The 20,365-nt window shown below is 45.1% G+C and overlaps 1 protein-coding gene across 1 annotated transcript in view; it reads left to right on the top strand.

The window, feature by feature from the left end:
- NXF1 (nuclear RNA export factor 1) overlaps positions 1-20,365 on the top strand; it is a 62,465-nt gene that overhangs the window by 14,470 nt on the left and 27,630 nt on the right. The window contains exons 2-8 of the mRNA XM_069738455.1: positions 14,727-14,922; positions 15,504-15,645; positions 16,673-16,756; positions 17,537-17,641; positions 18,433-18,510; positions 18,638-18,707; positions 18,801-18,889. Coding sequence (XP_069594556.1) covers positions 14,727-14,922; positions 15,504-15,645; positions 16,673-16,756; positions 17,537-17,641; positions 18,433-18,510; positions 18,638-18,707; positions 18,801-18,889 — 764 coding nt within the window. The remainder of the gene's footprint in view (positions 1-14,726; positions 14,923-15,503; positions 15,646-16,672; positions 16,757-17,536; positions 17,642-18,432; positions 18,511-18,637; positions 18,708-18,800; positions 18,890-20,365) is intronic.

The raw sequence follows: 20,365 nt of genomic DNA, 5'->3' as shown, positions 1-20,365 counted from the left end.
ACAGGCTCCCCGGCATCACGCTTTTGCTCAGGCATACTTATCGGGCAGAGCAAATTCATGCAGTGCGCAGGCGCTGGGCCTCTCTGACCTTTCCTGGCGCCTCCGCACTGCAGCGTTTTTTTAACATGTTAAGTGCCCTTAACTGCCGCCATTAAAAGGCGTATCGGCGGTCGTTAACCCCTTCCCGACCTGTGACACAGCGTATGCGTCATGAAAGTCGGTGCCAATCCGACCTGTGACGCATATGCTGTGTCACAGAAAGATCGCGTCCCTGCAGGCCGGGTAAAAGGGTTAACTCCAATTTCACCCAATCTGCAGGGACAGGGGGAGTGGTAGTTTAGCCCAGGGGGGGTGGCTTCACCCCCCCGTGGCTACGATCGCTCTGATTGGCTGTTGAAAGTGAAACTGCCAATCAGAGCGATTTGTAATATTTCACCTAAAAAACTGGTGAAATATTACAATCCATCCATGGCCGATGCTGCAATATCATCGGCCATGGCTGGAAACACTTATGTGCACCCACCCCACCCCACCGATCGCCCCCCCAGCCCCCCGATCTGTGGTCCGCTCCCCTCCGTCCTGTGCTCCGCTCCCCTGTCCTCCTGTCCGCTCCCCCCGTGCTCCAATCACACCCCCCGTGCTCCAATCAAACCCCCCCGCACTCCGATCACCCCCCCGCACAGCGATCCCCCCGTGCTCCGATTCCCCCCCCCGTGCTCCGATCCACCCCCCTGCACAGCGATCCCCCACCCCGTGCTCCAATCCACCCCCCCCCCCCGTGTTCCGATCCACCCCCCCATGCTCCGATCCACCCCACCCCGTGCTCCGACGCTCCCCCCGTGCCCTGATCTCCCCCCCCCCCCCCCCCCTTATACTTACCTCCCGGGATCCGTCCGTCTTCTTTCCTGGGCGCCGCCATCTTCCAAAATGGCGGGCGCATGTGCAGATTCGTTCCAAAGTGAGTTTTGATCACTGAGATATAACCTATCTCAGTGATCAAAATAAAAAAAAATAGTAAATGACCCCCCCCCCCCCCTTTGTCACCCCCATAGGTAGGGACAATAAAAAAATAAAGAATTGTGTTTTTTTTTACACTAAGGTTAGAATAGGGTTAGGGGTAGGGGTAGGGGTAGGGTTTCGGTATGTGCACACGTATTCTGTTCCTCTGCGGATTTTTCCGCTGCGGATTTGATAAATCCGCAGTGCTAAACCGCTGTGGATTTATCGCGGATTTACCGCGGTTTTTCTGCGCATTTCACTGCGGTTTTACAACTGCGATTTTCTATTGGAGCAGTTGTAAAACCGCTGCGGAATCCGCAGAAAGAAGTGACATGCTGTGGAATGTAAACCGCTGCGTTTCCGTGCAGTTTTTCCGCAGCATGTGCACAGCGATTTTTGTTTCCCATAGGTTTACATTGAACTGTAAACTCATGGGAAACTGCTGCGGATCTGCAGCATTTTCCGCAGCGTGTGCACATACCTTTAGAATTAGGCTATGTGCACACAGTGCGGATTTTGCTGCGGATCCGCAGCAGTGTTCCATCAGGTTTGCAGTTCCATGTAAACATATGGAAAACCAAATCCGCTGTGCCCATGGTGCGGAAAATACCACGCGGAAATGCTGCGTTGTATTTTCCGCAGCATGTCAATTCTTTGTGCGGATTCCGCAGCGTTTTACACCTGTTCCTCAATAGGAATCCACAGGTGAAATCCGCACAAAAAACACTGGAAATCCACGGTAAATCCGCAGGTAAAACGCAGTGCCCTTTACCCGCGGATTTTTCAAAAATGATGCTGAAAAATCTCACACGAATCCGCAACGTGGGCACATAGCCTTAGGGTTAGGGTTGGAATTAGGGTTGTGGTTAGGGGTGTGATTAGGGTTATGGCTACAGTTGGGATTAGGGTTAGGGGTGTGTTGGGGTTAGTGTTGGAGTTAGAATTGAGGGGTTTCCACTGTTTAGGCACATCAGGGGTCTCCAAACGCAACATGGCGCCACCATTGATTCCAGCCAATCTTGTATTCATAAAGTCAAATGGTGCTCCCTCAATTCCGAGCCCCGACGTGCGCCCAAACAGTGGTTTACCCCCACATATGGGGTACCAGCATACTCAGGACAAACTGCGCAACAATTATTGGGGTCCAATTTCTCCTGTTACCCTTGTGAAAATAAAAAAATGCTTGCTAAAACATCATTTTTGAGGAAAGAAAAATTATTTTTTATTTTCACGGCTCTGCGTTGTAAACGTCTGTGAAACACTTGGGAGTTCAAAGTGCTCACCACATATCTAGATAAGTTCCTTGCGGGGTCTAGTTTCTAAAATGGGGTCACTTGTGGGGGGTTTCTACTGTTTAGGCACACCAGGGGCTCTGCAAACGCAACGTGACGTCCGCAGACCATTCCATCAAAGTCTGCATTTCAAAAGTCACTACTTCCCTTCTGAGCCCCGACGTGTGCCCAAACAGTGGTTTACCCCCACACATGGGGTATCAGCGTACTCAGGACAAACTGGACAACAACTTTTGTGGTCCAATTTCTCCTGTAACCCTTGGGAAAATAAAAAATTCTGGGCTAAAAAATTATTTTTGAGGAAAGAAAACGTATTTATTATTTTCACGGCTCTGTGTTATAAACCTCTGTAAAGCACTTGGGGGTTGAAAGTGCTCACCTCACATCTAGATAAGTTCCTTTCGGTGTCTAGTTTCCAAAATGGGGTCACTTGTGGGGGGTTTCTACTGTTTAGCCACATCAGGGGCTCTGCAAACGCAACGTGACGCCCGCAGAACATTCCATCAAAGTCTGCATTTCAAAACGTCACTACTTCACTTCCGAGCCCCAGCATGTGCCTAAACAGTGGTTTACCCCCACATATGGGGTATCAGCGTACTCAGGAGAAACTGGACAACAACTTTTGGGGTCAAATTTCTCCTGTTACCCTTGGGAAAATAAAAAATAGCGGGCTAAAAAATCATTTTTGAGAAAAGAATTTATTTTTTTAATTTTCATGGCTCTGCGTTATAAACTTCTGTGAAGCACTTGAGGGTTCAAAGTGCTCACCACACATCTAGATTAGTTCCTTTGGGGGTCTAGTTTCCAAAATGGGGTCATTTGTGGGGGATCTCCAATGTTAAGGCACACAGGGGCTCTCCAAACGCGACATGGTGTCCGCTAATGATTGGAGCTAATTTTCCATTTAAAAAGCCAAATGGCGTGCCTTCCCTTCTGAGCCCTGCCGTGCGCCCAAACAGTGGTTTACCCCCACATATGGGGTATCTGCGTACTCAGGACAAACTGGACAACAACATTTGTGGTCCAAATTCTCCTATTACCATTGGCAAAATAGGAAATTCCAGGCTAAAAAATCATTTTTGAGAAAAGAAAAATTATTTTTTATTTTCATGGCTCTGCATTATAAACTTCTGTGAAGCACCTGGGGGTTTAAAGTGCTCAGTATGCATCTAGATAAGTTCCTTGGGGGGTCTAGTTTCCAAAATGGGGTCACTTGTGGGGGAGCTCCAATGCATAGGCACACAGGGGCTCTCCAAACGCGACATGGTGTCCGCTAACAATTGGAGCTAATTTTCCATTCAAAAAGTCAAAAGGCGCGCCTTCCCTTCCGAGCCCTGCCATGTGCCCAAACAGTGGTTTACGCCCACATATGAGGTATCGGCGTACTCGGGAGAAATTGCTCAACAAATTTTAGGATCCATTTTATCCTATTGCCCATGTGAAAATGAAAAAATTGAGGCGAAAATAAATTTTTTGTGAAAAAAAAAGTACTTTTTCATTTTTACGGATCAATTTGTGAAGCACCTGAGGGTTTAAAGTGCTCACTAGGCATCTAGATAAGTTCTTTGGGGGGTCCAGTTTCCAAAATGGGGTCACTTGTGGGGGAGCTCCAATGCTTAGGCACACAGGGTCTCTCCAAATGCGACATGGTGTCCACTAACGATGGAGATAATTTTTCATTCAAAAAGTCAAATGGCGCTCCTTCCCTTCCGAGCCTTACCATGTGCCCAAACAGTGGTTTACCTCCACATGTGAGGTATCAATGTACTCAGGAGAAATTGCCCAACAAATTTTAGGATCCATTTTATCCTGTTGTCCATGTGAAAATGAAAAAATTGAGGCTAAAAGAATTTTTTTGTGAAAAAAAAGTACTTTTTCATTTTTACGGATCAATTTGTGAAGCACCTGGGGGTTTAAAGGGCTCACTATGCATGTAGATAAGTTCCTTGGGGCGTCTAGTTTCCAAAATGGGGTCACTTGTGGGGGAGCTCCAATTTTTAGGCACACGGGGGCTCTCCAAACGTGACATGGTGTCCGCTAAAGAGTGCAGCCAATTTTTCATTCAAAAAGTCAAATGGCGCTCCTTCCCTTCCAAGCCCTGCCGTGCGCCCAAACAGTGGTTTACCCCCACATATGAGTTATCAGCGTACTCAGGACAAATTGGACAACAACGTTCGTGGTTCAGTTTCTCCTTTTACCATTGGGAAAATAAAAAAATTGTTGCTGAAAAATCATTTTTGTGACTAAAAAGTTAAATGTTCATTTTTTCCTTCCATGTTGCTTCTGCTGCTGTGAAGCACCTGAAGGGTTAATAAACTTCTTGAATGTGGTTTTGAGTACCTTGAGGGGTGCAGTTTTTAGAATGGTGTCACTTTTGGGTATTTTCAGCCATATAGACCCCTCAAACTGACTTCAAATGTGAGGTGGTCCCTAAAAAAAATGGTTTTGGAAATTTCGTTGTGAAAATGAGAAATCGCTGGTCAAATTTTAACCCTTATAACTTCCTAGCAAAAAAAAAATGTTGTTTCCAAAATTGTGCTGATGTAAAGTAGACATGTGGGAAATGTTATTTATTAACTATTTTGTGTCACATAACTCTCTGGTTTAACAGAATAAAAATTCAAAATGTGAAAATTGCGAAATTTTCAAAATTTTCGCCAAATTTCCGTTTTTATCACAAATAAACACAGAATTTATTGACCTAAATTTACCACTAACATGAAGCCCAATATGTCACGAAAAAACAATCTCAGAACCGCTAGGATCCATTGAAGCGTTCCTGAGTTATTACCTCATAAAGGGACACTGGTCAGAATTGCAAAAAACGGCAACGTCTTTAAGGTCAAAATAGGCTGGGTCATGAAGGGGTTAAGGGGTTAAAAAATGTATTAATCGGGTCCAGCAGACATTGGCCTAATGTGTATGGGGGCAGTATGTCAGTTCTGGAAAATACTGTCGACAATAAATAGACTGCATTTATTTCCTATAATTGGACTCTGCACTCATTTGGTAAATGCTGCGGAGGTCCTGGTAATCTGCCTCTCCATTGTGTTTAGTTGCTATAGTGATGAGTGGAAGGAAGCCATGGAGATACAGGTAGCAAGGGATAGTGAGATGAAATGTTTAGCTTGTTCACTGTGTGCTTTTGTTGTGTTTAAAAAAAAAAAACTCCACAGTTGGGCACAATTGTGAAGTGTCTGTTTCTGAATCTGTAGATGCAGCCGACATATGCACTATAGTTATAAAGCTTGCACGTGTGACACTTTTAGCAGGGAAGAAACCCCTGGACAGCTATCCTTTTGGAAAATATCTGCAGATTTGTGCATTTATACAAGCTGTAGTGTGTATGACATCTTGGCGTTTAGAAATCACATTATATAAACTAGCGTTTGGGTTGTGTTCACACGTGTTTTTTTTTTTTTGTTTTTTTTTGTATAACCTCACCAAATGCCAGGCAGGAAACCATTTATTTTTATTTTACTCACTTATATAGCTCCATCATATTCTGCAGCAGTTTACAGACATGATCACTGTCCCCATTGGGGCTCACAATCTAAATTCCCTATCATTATGTCTTATTGCAGACTTTTTAGTCTGTACATTAGATTTAGTCCTTTCAGACGAGCACATCAAGACTGCCACTTGCTTGTGTAGACAGTACAACAAAAATAATCGCAGAACGATGGATAATATGCTTATTCTATGCCCTTAATATCATTGTTCTCGGCAGCACATCACCTTTTTTGCACAGGTCAATATGCTGCCAAGAACAATTATTTTAATGGTGGCATGAATGATCCAATCGCCCAAACAAAAAGCTGTTTGCTCCTTTATTAGATGATATCCAGCATGTTTACCCAAGACGACCATCAGCAAATAAACATTCTGTGAATCTTGTGGAAATTAGACTGCATTCAGTTGTCATCCAAGTGCAGTTTGATTTCCACCCACCCGTAGACTTGAATGGGTGCGGGCAACATGCTGCAATTTTTTCCACTGATTTTTGGGTAGCATGCGTCCAATGTATATGCTCGTTTGTGTGAGCCCTTGAAAGGGTTTTCTGAAATGAAAGCTGGACCAAATCCATTTTGTGCAGCACTTGGGCCGCAGACTACAGGTTTTATTGTCTCCTGCTCTGTCCTGTGCAGGATATGAGCGAGGAGTCTGCTGATGATCACCTTCCTAGTTATGTATGTATGTTATTCGATGAAGCAAAGCAGGAGAGGCTATTAGTGTGTTTGTCCTTACGCTTCTCTAACAAAATAATTGTGCGTGCAGATGTTGCTATATATCGGCGCCAATTTATTCCTTGACCTTTGAAACGTTAGATGCTCTGCTGTGTACACGGTCTGTGATTAATATTTGCAAGGTAAACTTTGGAACAGCTGCTGATGCTTTCCTGGATGCTGCCAATGATGTGGGTGCGTGTGTTGGGAGGTATAATCATCGATAACAGCAAGTGGAGAGTGAAAAACATATATTCAGCCTCCTGCCATACAGTGAATTAAAATGGTAGTATAACCCATTAGAGGCCATCACGCTCCTTACATTCTTGAGAATGGTTTTACTTTTAGGGTCTTTCACATGATGATTCTTTTTTTGCTTAGACAGAATATGTTGTGTATGAATCGTCCTCTGGCTATTTGACATTTCGGGGGTGTTGTACATTTTGTACTCTGTAGGACTTATTATTACAGATTGGATGCCAAGCTTATTTAGCCAGCAGAGATCTGTTTTTTTCCTCTTCCAAGCTGTGACTTTCCTATGTCTGTCAGGTCTATGGTTAAGTTACACTTTGTTTAACCAAACTAGAGCCAATTCTGCTCTGACAGGGGTTTGTTGACCTAAGTGCTTTGGTTTATTTCAAGTTTGTTTAGTTACACATGCAAACACAGTTTTCAAATTTTTTTTTCCAAGCAGTCCCATGTAAAGGCTGTTCGTTTCCCAACCGTGACTAAAGAAAATAATGCAATTTGTAAATGAACGAACAGTCGGTGTATCGTCTCTGCTCTACATTGGCAGAATTTGGGTTGCCATAATGTACTAATGACCAGTTTCTATAAAGTGTGTGTTTTTTGTATAATGAAAGTTAATTAAATGGGGCAGCATTCAGTCTGGGAGTTGCACATTACAGGGAAAATGCTTTGCTCTTGTGATTACTATGTGGAGGGGCCCTGTTTTCAGACCCCCACTGATGGCGCATAGCTAAGCCGCCATGCCATCAATTTCAGTTGCCAAGATTAGAAGACCCTTGCATTTTAAAGGGCATTTGTCATCACTCCCCCTCCCTCCCCAAAAATAGCTAGTTAAACCACTTTTATAGGTTTGTAGGGGACTTGATTTGTATTAAAATCATACCTGTAGTATTATAAAATTGGAAAAATAAGAGCAGCATTAGCAACCACCAGTCGGGTGCAGAACCTCCAAAGTAACCACCAAGCCTTAATTAGATATCCAGCGATTGGAGGCAGCACACCAATACCTGTATTACAGATTTTTAGTTTTGTATGCAAATAAGAGGTCTTTGGTACACCCTTGGCATGACCAAAGTCTCAGAGCACTTTTTACTCCCCCCCCTCAATTTGAGATCTGTCAATCAAGAATATAGCAAAGTGCTCAGTATGCATAGCGTCTCCGTACCTCCACATGGGCACTGCAAGAGCCCAACCGTGTGCAGTGTCATATGATTTCTTTAGGTGCTAAGTCCCCTATATACTTGTAAGTTTTTTGGGTAACGGACTCCCTTCTATTTTAGTATTTTTCGAATAAATGATAAGATTGTTTGGGTCTGGCAAAACCAACCCCCACTGATCATTTGTAACATGCGTTGCATTTGCGTTTTGCGACGCATGCGTCGCTGCAGCGCATGCATCAGGGCGCAGGGAACGCAGCATGATGCAGTTTTTCCTGCGCCCAAAACCATGCAAAAAGCGACGCATGCGTCTGAAAACGCAGCGTTTGTGCATGCGTTCATATTTGCGTTGTGCGTTGCGCCGCCGACGCAGCGCCGCACAACGCAAATGTGAACGTAGCCTAAGCAGCCATGCCGTAAACTGAGCGTGTGAATTCTGGTGGAAGAGGTAACCCTGGGAAAGCAGGTCTGACAAACTAGGAACATCTGTGGGGGGGCGGGGGGACATTACCAGATTTTTCTGGGCCAACCTGGATGTGGGCTGCGGAGTAAGCTGGGAAGTTGAGTTTGGACTAAACCAGGATGCCGGATACTTTTTTGACAAGACTGCCCTGCTCAGTCTTCTGCCCTGGTGATTGATGTAAGCCATGGCTCTGCCTAGGTAAATGATTCTAATATTCAGATGATTTATAGAGAGTATTCCTGGTGTTTCCAGTAGCCCTCGGGCGCGAGCTCCTGAAAGACTGCTCCACAACCCAGAAGGCTTGACTTTTGTCACGACCTTCCACTGTTCGGCAGGATGGGAGTTTGTTACAGAAGGTGGGTTGGGTGGGATAGATTTCTCCCAGCCAGGAATTCATTACCCGAGTGGGGGTTAACTATGGGCCGATCTAGGAATGTCCTGTCCACTTATGAAGGAAGAGTCAGCAGAAGAGAACGAGTGTGGACTGAGCAAATTGAACTGCTTCCAATGCTGCCACCATTTGTCCCATACACTCAAGCAGAGCTGAATGGGGCAAGGGAGATGGTCACCTGAGTGACTTGGATGTTGATGAGAAGGGCCGAGACGTTTGGCTGGGATCATGGACAACCGTAATCTGATGATCCAGCTGCAATGAGACCAATTATTAAGAATAAGATGACTCAGCAGGCTTGGTAAGAGGGGCCCTTATAGGAATGTTGTCCCAGTAATGAATCCTTTTGGTATGGGGTACAGTCAAGACTAAGTCGACAACTTTAGTAAAAAACCCTGTGAGTGGTGGGTCATCCAGAACTGATAGTGGGAGTCGTGAACATAGAACCGGAAAGATCTCTGAAGACTCACGAGATAGGAATTTGAAGGCAAGCATCCTGGATGTCTACCGAGCAGTGGACCGCCTTGGGTTCCATGGAAGCATCACATAGTGGAGAGAATCCGCCTTTTCCATGGGACCTGTACTGAAAGCGGAGACTTCATCCGAAAGGACGTGGAGTCACCCATGTCATAGACTTGCGTTTTAGAGTGAAACGAGCTGTACTCTACTTCCGTGATGAGAAAGGGGAGAATACAAAACCTCTGGAAATGGTAAATTGCCGACTGGCTGCATCTTAGTACTTGCTTGAGAAGGAGCTTTCATCTCTTAAACAAAGGTTCTCTTTGGCGAATGGAGAGAAACTGAAAAAAAGACATTGACTGTTTGCTAGAAGGTCGACTGGCTTAGCCTGTGGAATCAGGTGCTTTCCTGTACAGGCGCCTGGTAACCTTTAGCCCAACTTGGTCCAAGAAAGGCGACTGCCCTGAACAGGAAGGAAAAACATTTGTATTCTCTGCATTCGGGACCTGTGTATCCAGAGCTGAGCCACCACACAACAGATTATCCCGATGTGGTTGGGAGCTGCTGGCCGATGTAAGGTGAGAAAAGTAGAGCTACTGACTCTTGTGGGCAATTCTTTGCTAGATCTGACAACTTTGTTGTAGTAGCCCCAGAGGGAAACCTGGCGCACTGGGCAGATAGACAGCCCTGTCAACCCAAGAACTGTGAAACTGGGCACGTTGGCTGATCCTGTAACCTACAAGTGCATAGTTAGCTAGCAGTTTCGCACATGGACTGACTGGATAGTGTACCAGACCCAATGAAGATCACTGAAGAAATTATACAAAAACTTGACAAAAGAGAGGGATCAGGTACCTGTTCACTGCCTCGTACCATGTCTGTAACTTGTTGAAGATTCAAGGCTATCCGTTTGCTGTGGGGAAACAAAAAGATACCGTATATACTTGAGTATAAGCTGAGATTTTCAGCCCATTTTTGGGGGCTGAAAGTCCCCCTCTCGGCTTATACTCGAGTCATACCCACGGGTCGACAGGGGAGGGGGAGCGGGGGCTGTCTAAGTATACTCACCTGCTCCTGGCGCGGTCCCAGCGCGTCTTTTCCCCGGCGCCGGCAGCTTCTTCCTGTACTGAGCGGTCACATGATACCGCTCATTACAGTAATGAATATGCTGCTCCACCTCCCATAGGGGTGGAGCCGCATATTCATTACTGTAATGAGCGATATTGGTGACCGCTCAGTACAGGAAGAAGCTGTGGCGCCGGGGAAGCATGGACTGCACAGCGCCAGGAGCAGGTGAGTATAACGGGGAGGGGAGCGCTGCACGATATTCACCTGCTCCCCGCAGCAACAACAAATGGGGCAAGTGTCTGTATGGGGCCATAACATTTGTGCAGCACTGTATGGGGCCATAATCAACGTTTGTGCAGCACTATATGGGGCAAGTGTCTGTATGGGGCACCTTATGGTGCCATAATCAACGTTTGTGCAGCACTATATGAGGCAAGTGTCTGTATAGGGCCATAATCCACGTTTGTGCAGCACTATATGGGGCAAGTGTCTGTATGGAGCATCATATGGTGCCATAATCAACGTTTTTGCAGTACTATATGGGGCAAGTGTCTGTATGGAGCATCTTATGGGGCCATAATCAACGTGTGCAGCACTATATGGGGCAAGTGTCTGTATGGAGCATCTTATTGGGCCATAATTAACGTTTGTGCAGCATTATATGGGGCAAATATCTTTATGGGGCATCTTATGGGGCCATAATAAACATTTGTGCAGCATTACATTGGGCAAATGTGTCTATGGAGCATCTTATGGGGCCATTATTAACCTTTATGCAGGCTTATAAGGGGCATATTTTAATATGGAGCATCTTATGGGGCCATCATAAACTGTATGGAGCATTATATGGGGCTCCTGATTCAATATGGATATTCAAAAACACTTACGGTAACCTACTGATGTCTCAATTAAGTTTACTTTTATTGGTATCTATTTTTACTTTTGACATTTACCGGTAGCTGCTGCATTTCCCACCCTAGGCTTATACTCGAGTCATTAAGTTTTCCCATTTTTGTGTGGCAAAATTAGGGGGGTCGGCTTATACTCGGGTCGGCTTATACTCGAGTCGGCTTATACTCGAGTATATACGGTAAGTACTAGTGATGAGCGAGCATACTTGCTGCTCAGGTTTTCCCGAGCACGCTCGGGTGACCTCTGAGTATTTATGACTGCTCGGAGATTTAGTTTTCATCGCGATAGCGGAATGATTTACAGCTTCTATCCAGGCTGAGTATATGTGGGGGTTGCTTGGTTGCTAGGGAATCCCCACATGTAATCAAGCAGGCTAGTAGCTGTAAATCATTCAGCTCCCACGATGAAAAGTAAATCTCCGAGCAGTCATAAATACTCGGAGGTCAACCGAGTGTGCTTGGGAAAACCCGAGCAATGTGTACACTCGCTCATCACTAGTAAGTACCGACGAACAGACATAAACAAATTGCTTAAAGCACCTTGATCTCCTATCAACCGTGTTGGATTATGGGAGTTATCGGGTCTTACTGTGGAGAGTGGACCAAGTATAAGGTAGTATTCGGCATAGGTGACTGCTCCATAATTGTGGTCATTAGTGATGAGCGAGTATACTCGTTGCTCGGGTTTTCCCGAGCACGCTCAGGTGGTCTCCTAGTATTTGACTGCTCTGAGATATAGTTTTCCTTGCCGCAGCTGGATGATTTGCGGCTACTAGACAGCTTGATTACACATGGGGATTCCGTAGCAACCAGGCAACCCCCACATGTACTGAGGCTTGCAAGCAGCCATAAATCATCCAGCTGCGGCAAGGAAAACTATATCTCCGAGCAGTCATAAATACTCGGAGGTCACCCGAGCAATGAGTACACTCGTCATCACTAGTGGTCATGGAAGCTGGTGGGTCTGACTCGCTGGATAAGTGAGCCGAGTACCAGGTGGTAGTCTGCATACGTAAACATTCCATAACTGTGGTCATGAAAACTGGTGTGACTAACTCACTGTGATAGTGGGCAGAGTACTAAGCAGTTGTAGGTTAGCACTTCATTGCTGGACTTGGATGCCATAGATGGGTCAGAGACCGGTAGGACAGAGTAGCGACCCTCGACGGAAGTGGATGCACTTCAGTGTAGGAGGCTCCTGAGCCAAGGCAGGTGAGCTGGGGTGTAGGAGCAAGGCCATATTAACATGTAAATTCCCTGGTATCCTGGAGTTGACCGGTCACAGAAAAAAAGACAACCTATTTGACTTTTTGCATGATTCATCGCTTCTAACACCTGTAGGAGTACTAACTGGGTATATAACACTCATGACGGTACTGCTGTGGCTGGGTTACAGCACAGCTCTGTGTGGAGCTGTGGTCTACTTCATGGGGAGAGGGAGTGTGGCTCTTGTATTCTCTCAAACAGGAGCATTGTTGCCGGAGATCTATCTGACTGAAGACCCGGGATTCAGGAGATATCTGCGTCAGCAAGCAGCAGTTATTCGATAAGAAATCGGTGCCAAGGGGAATCGGAAGGGGCGGGCTCAGACCTAGCGCTGAAAGACAAACCATGTTTGCCAAGGGTGGGAATGATGGCGCCAAAAAGAAGAGTAAGGGAGGGCATTAGAAAGAGTGCGCTGAGTTCCTGCTCATGTAAATGAACAGAACGCCTTGATAGGCTGAGAGCAGTGGGCGGACTGGCGGGAGACAGCTGGTGCATGCATTTGGCTGAGCTGCTGGGGACGTGGCTTGGCCATTGTAGGGGACCCAGGCAAAAGCCGGGGGCTAAGTTTAATGAATGAAACCAGGGCGGTGCAGAAGCAGCAGCTGGTTTAGTGGCAATGTGTGAGGTCTGCAGGGACCCGGACTGGACTGTTTTATGGGGCCCCTGATACACAAGCACTCCAGGGCAACAGCAGGGTTAGACTGAAGGGCAATTACGATGGCCTCTTCACTCCCTGCACAGTCAGGCTCTGGGGGTGAGTATGCAGGGGAATGGTGGCAAAGACCTACCGTCGGGGAGCCCCAAACACTTGCCTCAAGGGTCCTGCCTCATAGACCAGAGAGGATACAGTATTGACACCCACATTGTGCTCTCAGTGGGAGATCAGAGTGACCAGTTAGGGTACCGTCACACTATAACATTTTGATCGCTACGACGGTACGATTCGTGACGTTCCAGCGATATCGTTACGATATCGCTGTGTCTGACACGCAGCAGCGATCAGGGATCCTGCTGAGAATCGTACGTCGTAGCAGATCGTATGGAACTTTCTTTCATCGCTGGATCTCCCGCTGTCATCGCTAGATCGGTGTGTGTGACACCGATCTAGCGATGCGATCCAGCGATGCGTTCGCTTGTAACCAGGGTAAACATCGGGTAACTAAGCGCAGGACCGCGCTTAGTTACCCGATGTTTACCCTGGTTACAAGCGTTAAACTAAAAAAAAACAAACAGCACATACTTACATTCTGGTGTCCGTCAGGTCCCTTGCCGTCTCTGCTTCCCGCACTGTGACTGCCGGCCGTAAAGTGAAAGTGAAAGCACAGCGGCTGTGCTTTCACTTTCACTTTACGGCCGGCAGTCACTGAGTGCGGGAAGCAGACTGCAAGGGACCTGACGGACACCAGAATGTAAGTATGTGCTGTTTTTTTTTTTTTAGTTTAACGCTTGTAACCAGGGTAAACATCGGGTAACTAAGCGCGGTCCTGCGCTTAGTTACCCGATGTTTACCCTGGTTACCCAGGGACCTCGGCATAGTTGGTCGCTGGAGAGCGGTCTGTGTGACAGCTCCCCAGCGACCACACTACGATTTACCTACGATCACGGCCAGGTCATATCGCTGGTCGTGATCGTAGGTAAATCGTATAGTGTGACGGTACCCTTACACTGTCACCTGTAGCCACAATCTGTATCTGAAAGATAAATGGAAATGATTGATAAAACGCAATAAAAAGGTAGAGATGTCTGCCTCCTTTGGACGCTATGCTAAAACTGATTAGCTCCTTGCAGGTTGGTGGTGTAGCCTGCTGGGGAGGAGTTGGCCTTTTTTTCTGCCTAGTGGCCACCCATGGTTTTCTGTGTCCCCCAATGAAGTCATAGAGAAATGGTGTAACCTGAATGAGGCTGCATTTGTAATTATTGACTTGACCCCCCTGCTCATTGTGGTCTTAGGAGTCCAGTGGGTGGTCTCACTCAAATTGATAGCTTCCTTGTATGAGCATGCATATGGAGACAGCTATAGTAAGATCGTCACAATGAGCAGGGATTTCGATCAGTAAGTTAGAATGGATGTTTTCCTTCCAAAAAACTGTCGATCAATTCAGATCTTCTAGCTCCATACAGATCAGAGAGCTTGTTCAATGCTACAGTGCCTATAATACAAGCCAACGCCAGGTTATAATACTATGTCTATCCATGTTCTGTCTTGTGGTTTTTGCTAACCTTGTTTTTCTTTTTTCCCCTCCAGACCATGATGACCGGTTTAGCAGAGGTCATTTCATGAAGAAGAGGAAAGGGCGTGGCCCTTTTCGGGCCAAAATGTACAGCGAAGGTCCTCCGAAGTATCAGAATCGTGGTAATTACCCACCAAATCCTCGCTCCAGATTGGACGACGATGGAGATATTGCTATGAGTGACGCCCATGAAACTGTCCGCGCAAGATTGTGAGTATGCAAACAGTAGCTAAGTGAGACTATGACAATGGATTTATTTGCTAGAGACCAGATAAGTTATCATATGGTATCTAAGGTAGCAAAAAGCAACTAAGAAACCGATCATTACTGAACAAAATCACAATCCTACCTTAGGCCATATAGCAATTGATAATTAAAGCAGCTTATTTCCCTTACAATTGAAATCACATGTATGTTCGGCAGAGCATGTATGCGGGAGTTGGGAAGAATAGTATGTGACAGAGTAATAGGAGTGATCGAAGAATACAGTTTACTCCTAGTTTTGTGTTTGGTGTAAAAATGGCACATCCCATGGATAAACCAAAATCCTAACGCTGCGTCCAATGTATTGTGTGATCACGATGGTAAAATACTTGTCTTGCTATGGGTGTTCCCCAGCTAAATCAGCTGTGTGCTGGAAATGGAACCTGTATCTTACTGGATTGTGAAGTGGTGTCAAAATCCAAAGCAAATTGTTCAGTTGTTCCCAGTAAAGATGAAGATCCATGAGGTTAAAATATGTGTATATGCTGTAATTTTAATGCGTCTCCCCCATTTTATTGCACCTCCAGCAATCCTTACAGTCGTGGAGGGAGAAAAAGGGATGACAGACAAGTAAGAGACCGAGGAGGCATGCATGGGAACACTTCTAGGGACGTTCCCCATTATCAAAGAAATGATGATAGAGATGAAAAAAGCTGGCACAAGATCACGGTGAGACAGATTCAGTATGGAGAATGAGCGTCATGCGCAGAATACACTTGGGGGATCCACTTACAGCCTTGCCTGCTATCATTGAGGTTCTTATTGGTCATCTGAGGAATGTTTGGCCTCTCTGAATGCACGTGGGCAAGTCCTGTGCAGTTGCCGACTCATGACATCCCAGATATGATCAATGGGAGACAAGTCTTGGGATGCTGCAGGCCATTGTAGCACGGTTAGGCCAGGAGCAACATGCGCTGGGAGTTATCGTCTTTTGTAAACTGATCCTGGATAAGTTTTACGTTCCATTTTCATGGCGTTGCCCTCATGGTCTGCCAGCAGCAGATCTTGATGATTTGTCCAAGTGTATTAACCACGGCAGAACAGTACGCAGACGACCACAAATTACTTCACTGAGTGCAGCCAAGGCATAGCAGTGCGGTTGTTCCTGCACGTGGCGCTCATGCTCAATACTGAATATATTAAAATGTGTTGAAAATGTTTCTCTTTTTTAGCATGTGCATATGAAGGTCATTGCTTAGGCTACTTTCACACTTGCATCGGTACGGGTCCGTCGCTAAGCGTCGGGCCGACGTACCGACACACGTTGTGAACTTTGTACACGACGTGGGCAGCGGATGCAGTTTTTCAACGCATCCGCTGCCCATTCTGAAGTCCGGGGAGGAGGCGGTAGAAAATGGCGGACGCGACGTACGAAAAATCGTTCCCTTGAACGTTTTTTCCGTGATGACGGTCCGCCAAAACACGACGGATCCGTTGCACGACGGACGCGACATGTGGCCATCCGTCGCGATCCATCGCTAATACAAGTCTATGGGAAAAACCGCATCTTGCGAGCACATTTGCAGGATCCGTTTTTTTTCCCAAAACGACGGATTGCGACGGATGCCAAATGACGCAAGTGTGAAAGAAGCCTTAGTGTTTAATAGTGGAATATATTATTTTTAGTTAATGGAATGGATAAACGTATGTTTTCTCATTGTGCACTACCACTAACTTTTTTTTTTTGCCTATCTAGATTCCTCATGGGAAAAAATATGATAAGAGTTGGTTACTAGGTCTCATGCAAAGTGCCTGCTCACTACCGTTCACTCCTGTAGGGGTAAGTTGTCATTTGTTTTTAACAGATTGAGGCAAGAAAAGGTCTTTCGTCTTTCACTTCTCTCTTTTTTTTTTTTTTTGTGATGTTTTTATAAACCGTATTTTTCTGACTATAAGAAGCACTTTTTTTTCCCCCTCCAATTTGAGAGGCAAGTGGGAGTGCATCTTATAGTCCGAATGTACTTAGCTTACTGTTGCGTCTGGAGAGGCGGCGGTGGAGTGGGATCACAGGAGGCACCAGCAGGGTCGCTGCTGCAGGAAGTCGGCGGGGGTAGAAGCAGTGAAATTCTCATTAAAGGGAAATTAATATTCCCTACCCTCTGTGCCAATAATCCCGCCCACCTCTTGGCAGTGGAGTCAGTGATAGTAAAAAAAAAAAATATTCCGCAATGAAACTCTGCACTCAAAAGGATATGTTGCAAAACCAGGTGAATTTATTTACAGTCCTTGGATCAACAGCTAGTGGATAACGTTTCAGTCCGCATGGACCTTCATCAGATAAATGCTAATGAAGAGGTATGTCTGCGCCACCATACCTCTTACCACCTTCAGTCCATTTATAGTGTCATCCCCATGAGTATTGACTACTCTCCTTCCACTTCAACAACACAGCATTTATGTCATGAAGGTCCATGCAGACCAAAATGTTATCCACCACATCTATTCCCTCTGGAAAGCCGTTTATGATTTTTCTAGTACGAAATCTTCTGTCATTTGCGATCACTGATGCCAGCGCCGAGAGATATATATCTATCTAGATCTATTTTTTTTCTCTTTCAAGTATTATTATGATCATTCCCGGGCTCACTTCTTTGTGGAGGATTCTGCAGTTGCAAAAGCATTAAAACAGATATCGCGGACGTTTACGGACCGAGAAAACTTCAAGGTATTAATAATATCAAAAACAGCTAACAGAGAAAAATTCAAAAAAAACCCATACCATAAGATATGACCTTCCCAAAACCTGCTGCATCCTTCTAGATGTGCTTTTGTCATCAGACAGGGTTTTGGGAAGGCCGTATCTTATGGTATGTTTTTTTAAGGTATTAATAATGTAATAAACCCATACAATATGGATACACTTGTGGGTGGTGGGGGGGGGGGGGGATGTGTTTTCGAGTGAGATGGATAAAAGGATAGATGGCTTTGACATCTAGTAGGCCTGATGATGGCTTTCAAGACACCATAGGTATCTATACGTAATTTCTAGTCCAGTATACCCTGGAGCTCATGGGACTTACTTTTGAATATAGAGACATGACCCTTTCCATGACCCTTTCCTGCTAGTCCTCAACTATTCTAGTAAGTCTCCTGTTATTTTTTATTTATTTTGCTCGCCTCTACAGCGCCATTAATTCCGCAGCACTTTACCATCATTATCATCACTGTCCCCTTTGGGACCCACCATCTCTAGATTCCCTACCAGTATATCTTTGGAGTGTGCGAGGAAACCCACACAAACATGGGGAGAACATACAAACATCTTGCAGATGTGGTCCTTGGTGGCATTTAAACCCAGGACTCCAGTGCTGCTATTTATTTAGGACTTTCCCAACATATCGTCAGATGGGTTATCTTATCTCGTGTGCTAGGGTTGATTCCCTCACTTATTGAAAATGTGACATTTAATGTATAATATACACTTAAATATTTTATCAGGGTGTCTTTCTATTTCAGGTTACCATTCTTGCAAATCGATGTCCGACCCCAGATGTGCCAAAGGACATGACAGAAGAAGAAGTTGCACATTTAAAGGTATTTTGCGTTTTTGGTATCATTACGTATTAGCTGAACTGTGCAGACAAAGGCTATAAGGACGTTCGGCTGACTGTGGCCATATGAGGTTTACCAGGTTTAATTTTTTTTTTTTTTTACTCTGTAGACCTGTATGCAGAAACGATATGATGGAGCTCAACAATCTCTTAACATGAGGTCCATACGTACTGATCCAGGTAAAAATACAAACCTTTTTTTTTTTTCTTTTTTTTTTCCATTTTTCAATTTTGTTCAAACATTTTGAAGTCTTCCCCTTTGTCTTGGTTTAGATCTAATTGAAAAGAAGATAGACATGATTCCGAACCGGAAGTCTTGTATGAGTGCTATGCTACAAATTATAGAAGAGAACGTACCAGAGGTGAGTACCGTTATAAACTGCAAAAGTGGCAGAATTGCTGTGGGTTTTTTTTTTGTTTGGTCACTGTATCCCCCCCTCCCCCCCCCCCACTTAAAAGTGTAATAAAAAGATATTCTATTTGTATGGACCCAAAAATTATGGTAATGAGAGAAAAAAAAAAACAGCTTGTCCCGTACCTAACTAGGTCTCTTTCAGCTCAATCAACTTAACAATAGAAAGGTTATGGCTCTCACAATATGGCAAGAAAAGGCCAAGGTTTGTTTTTTTAAGTGGTTAAAAATATAAATATATATACATTTGCAATTTTAATAACTACTAGTGTTGAGCATTCCGATACCGCAAGTATCGGGTATCGGCAGATACTTGCGGTATCGGAATTCCGATACCGAGTTCCGATACTTTTGTGGTATCGGGAATCGGTATCGGATCCATATTAATGTGTAAAATAAAGAATTAAAATAAAAAATATTGATATACTTACTTCTCCGGAGGCCCCTGGACATCACCGCTGGTAACCGCCAGCCTTCTTTGCTTAAAATGAGCGCGTTTAGGGCCTTCCATGACGTCACGGCTTCTGATTGGTCGCGTGCCGCTCATGTGACCGCCACGCGACCAATCACAAGCCGCGACGTCATTCTCAGGCCCTAAACTCCTCATTCAAGGAATTTAGGACCTGAGAATGACGTCGCGGCTTGTGATTGGTCGCGTGGCGGTCACATGAGCGGCACGCGACCAATCAGAAGCCGTGACGTCATGGAAGGCCCTAAACGCGCTCATTTTAAGCAAAGAAGGCTGGCGGTTACCAGCGGTGATGTCCAGGGGCCTCCGGAGAGGTAAGTATATCAATATTTTTTATTTTAATTCTTTATTTTACACATTAATATGGATCCCAGGGCCTGAAGGAGAGGAAACTCTGGGAACCATCAGGATACCTGCCGATACTTGGTGTCCCATTGACTTGTATTGGTATCGGTATCGGCGATATCCGATACTTTTCGGGTATCGGCCGATACTATCCGATACCGATACTTTCAAGTATCGGACGGTATCGCTCAACACTAATAACTACTCATAGAGCAAAGTTAACAGGTCATTAAGTCAAAGTGAACATTGTAGAAGCAAAACCCTAAAACAATGGTGGAAGTTGTATTTCTCCTTCGCCTCATTGGGGGACACAGCCCGTGGGTGTATGCTGCTGCCACCAGGAGGCTGACACTAAGTTAACACAAAAAAGTTAGCTCCTCCCCTGCAGTATACACCCTTGTGCTGGCTCCAGGAGAACCAGTTCTTGCTTAACTCCTTCATGACCTTGGGATTTTCCATTTTTTTATTGATCGGGCGATTCTGAACGCGGCGATACCAAATATGTGTAGGTTGGATTTTTTTATTATTATTATTTTATTTTGAATGGGGCGAAAGGGGGGTGATTTAAACTTTTATATTTTTTTTCACATTTTTTTAACTTTTTTTTTTTTT

Source organism: Ranitomeya imitator, chromosome 9 (assembly GCF_032444005.1).
Source record: "Ranitomeya imitator isolate aRanImi1 chromosome 9, aRanImi1.pri, whole genome shotgun sequence".
Classification (NCBI taxonomy): domain Eukaryota; kingdom Metazoa; phylum Chordata; class Amphibia; order Anura; family Dendrobatidae; genus Ranitomeya; species Ranitomeya imitator.
The sequence above is the reverse complement of the archived record's forward strand: the minus strand, read 5'-3'. Positions and strand labels throughout refer to the sequence as shown.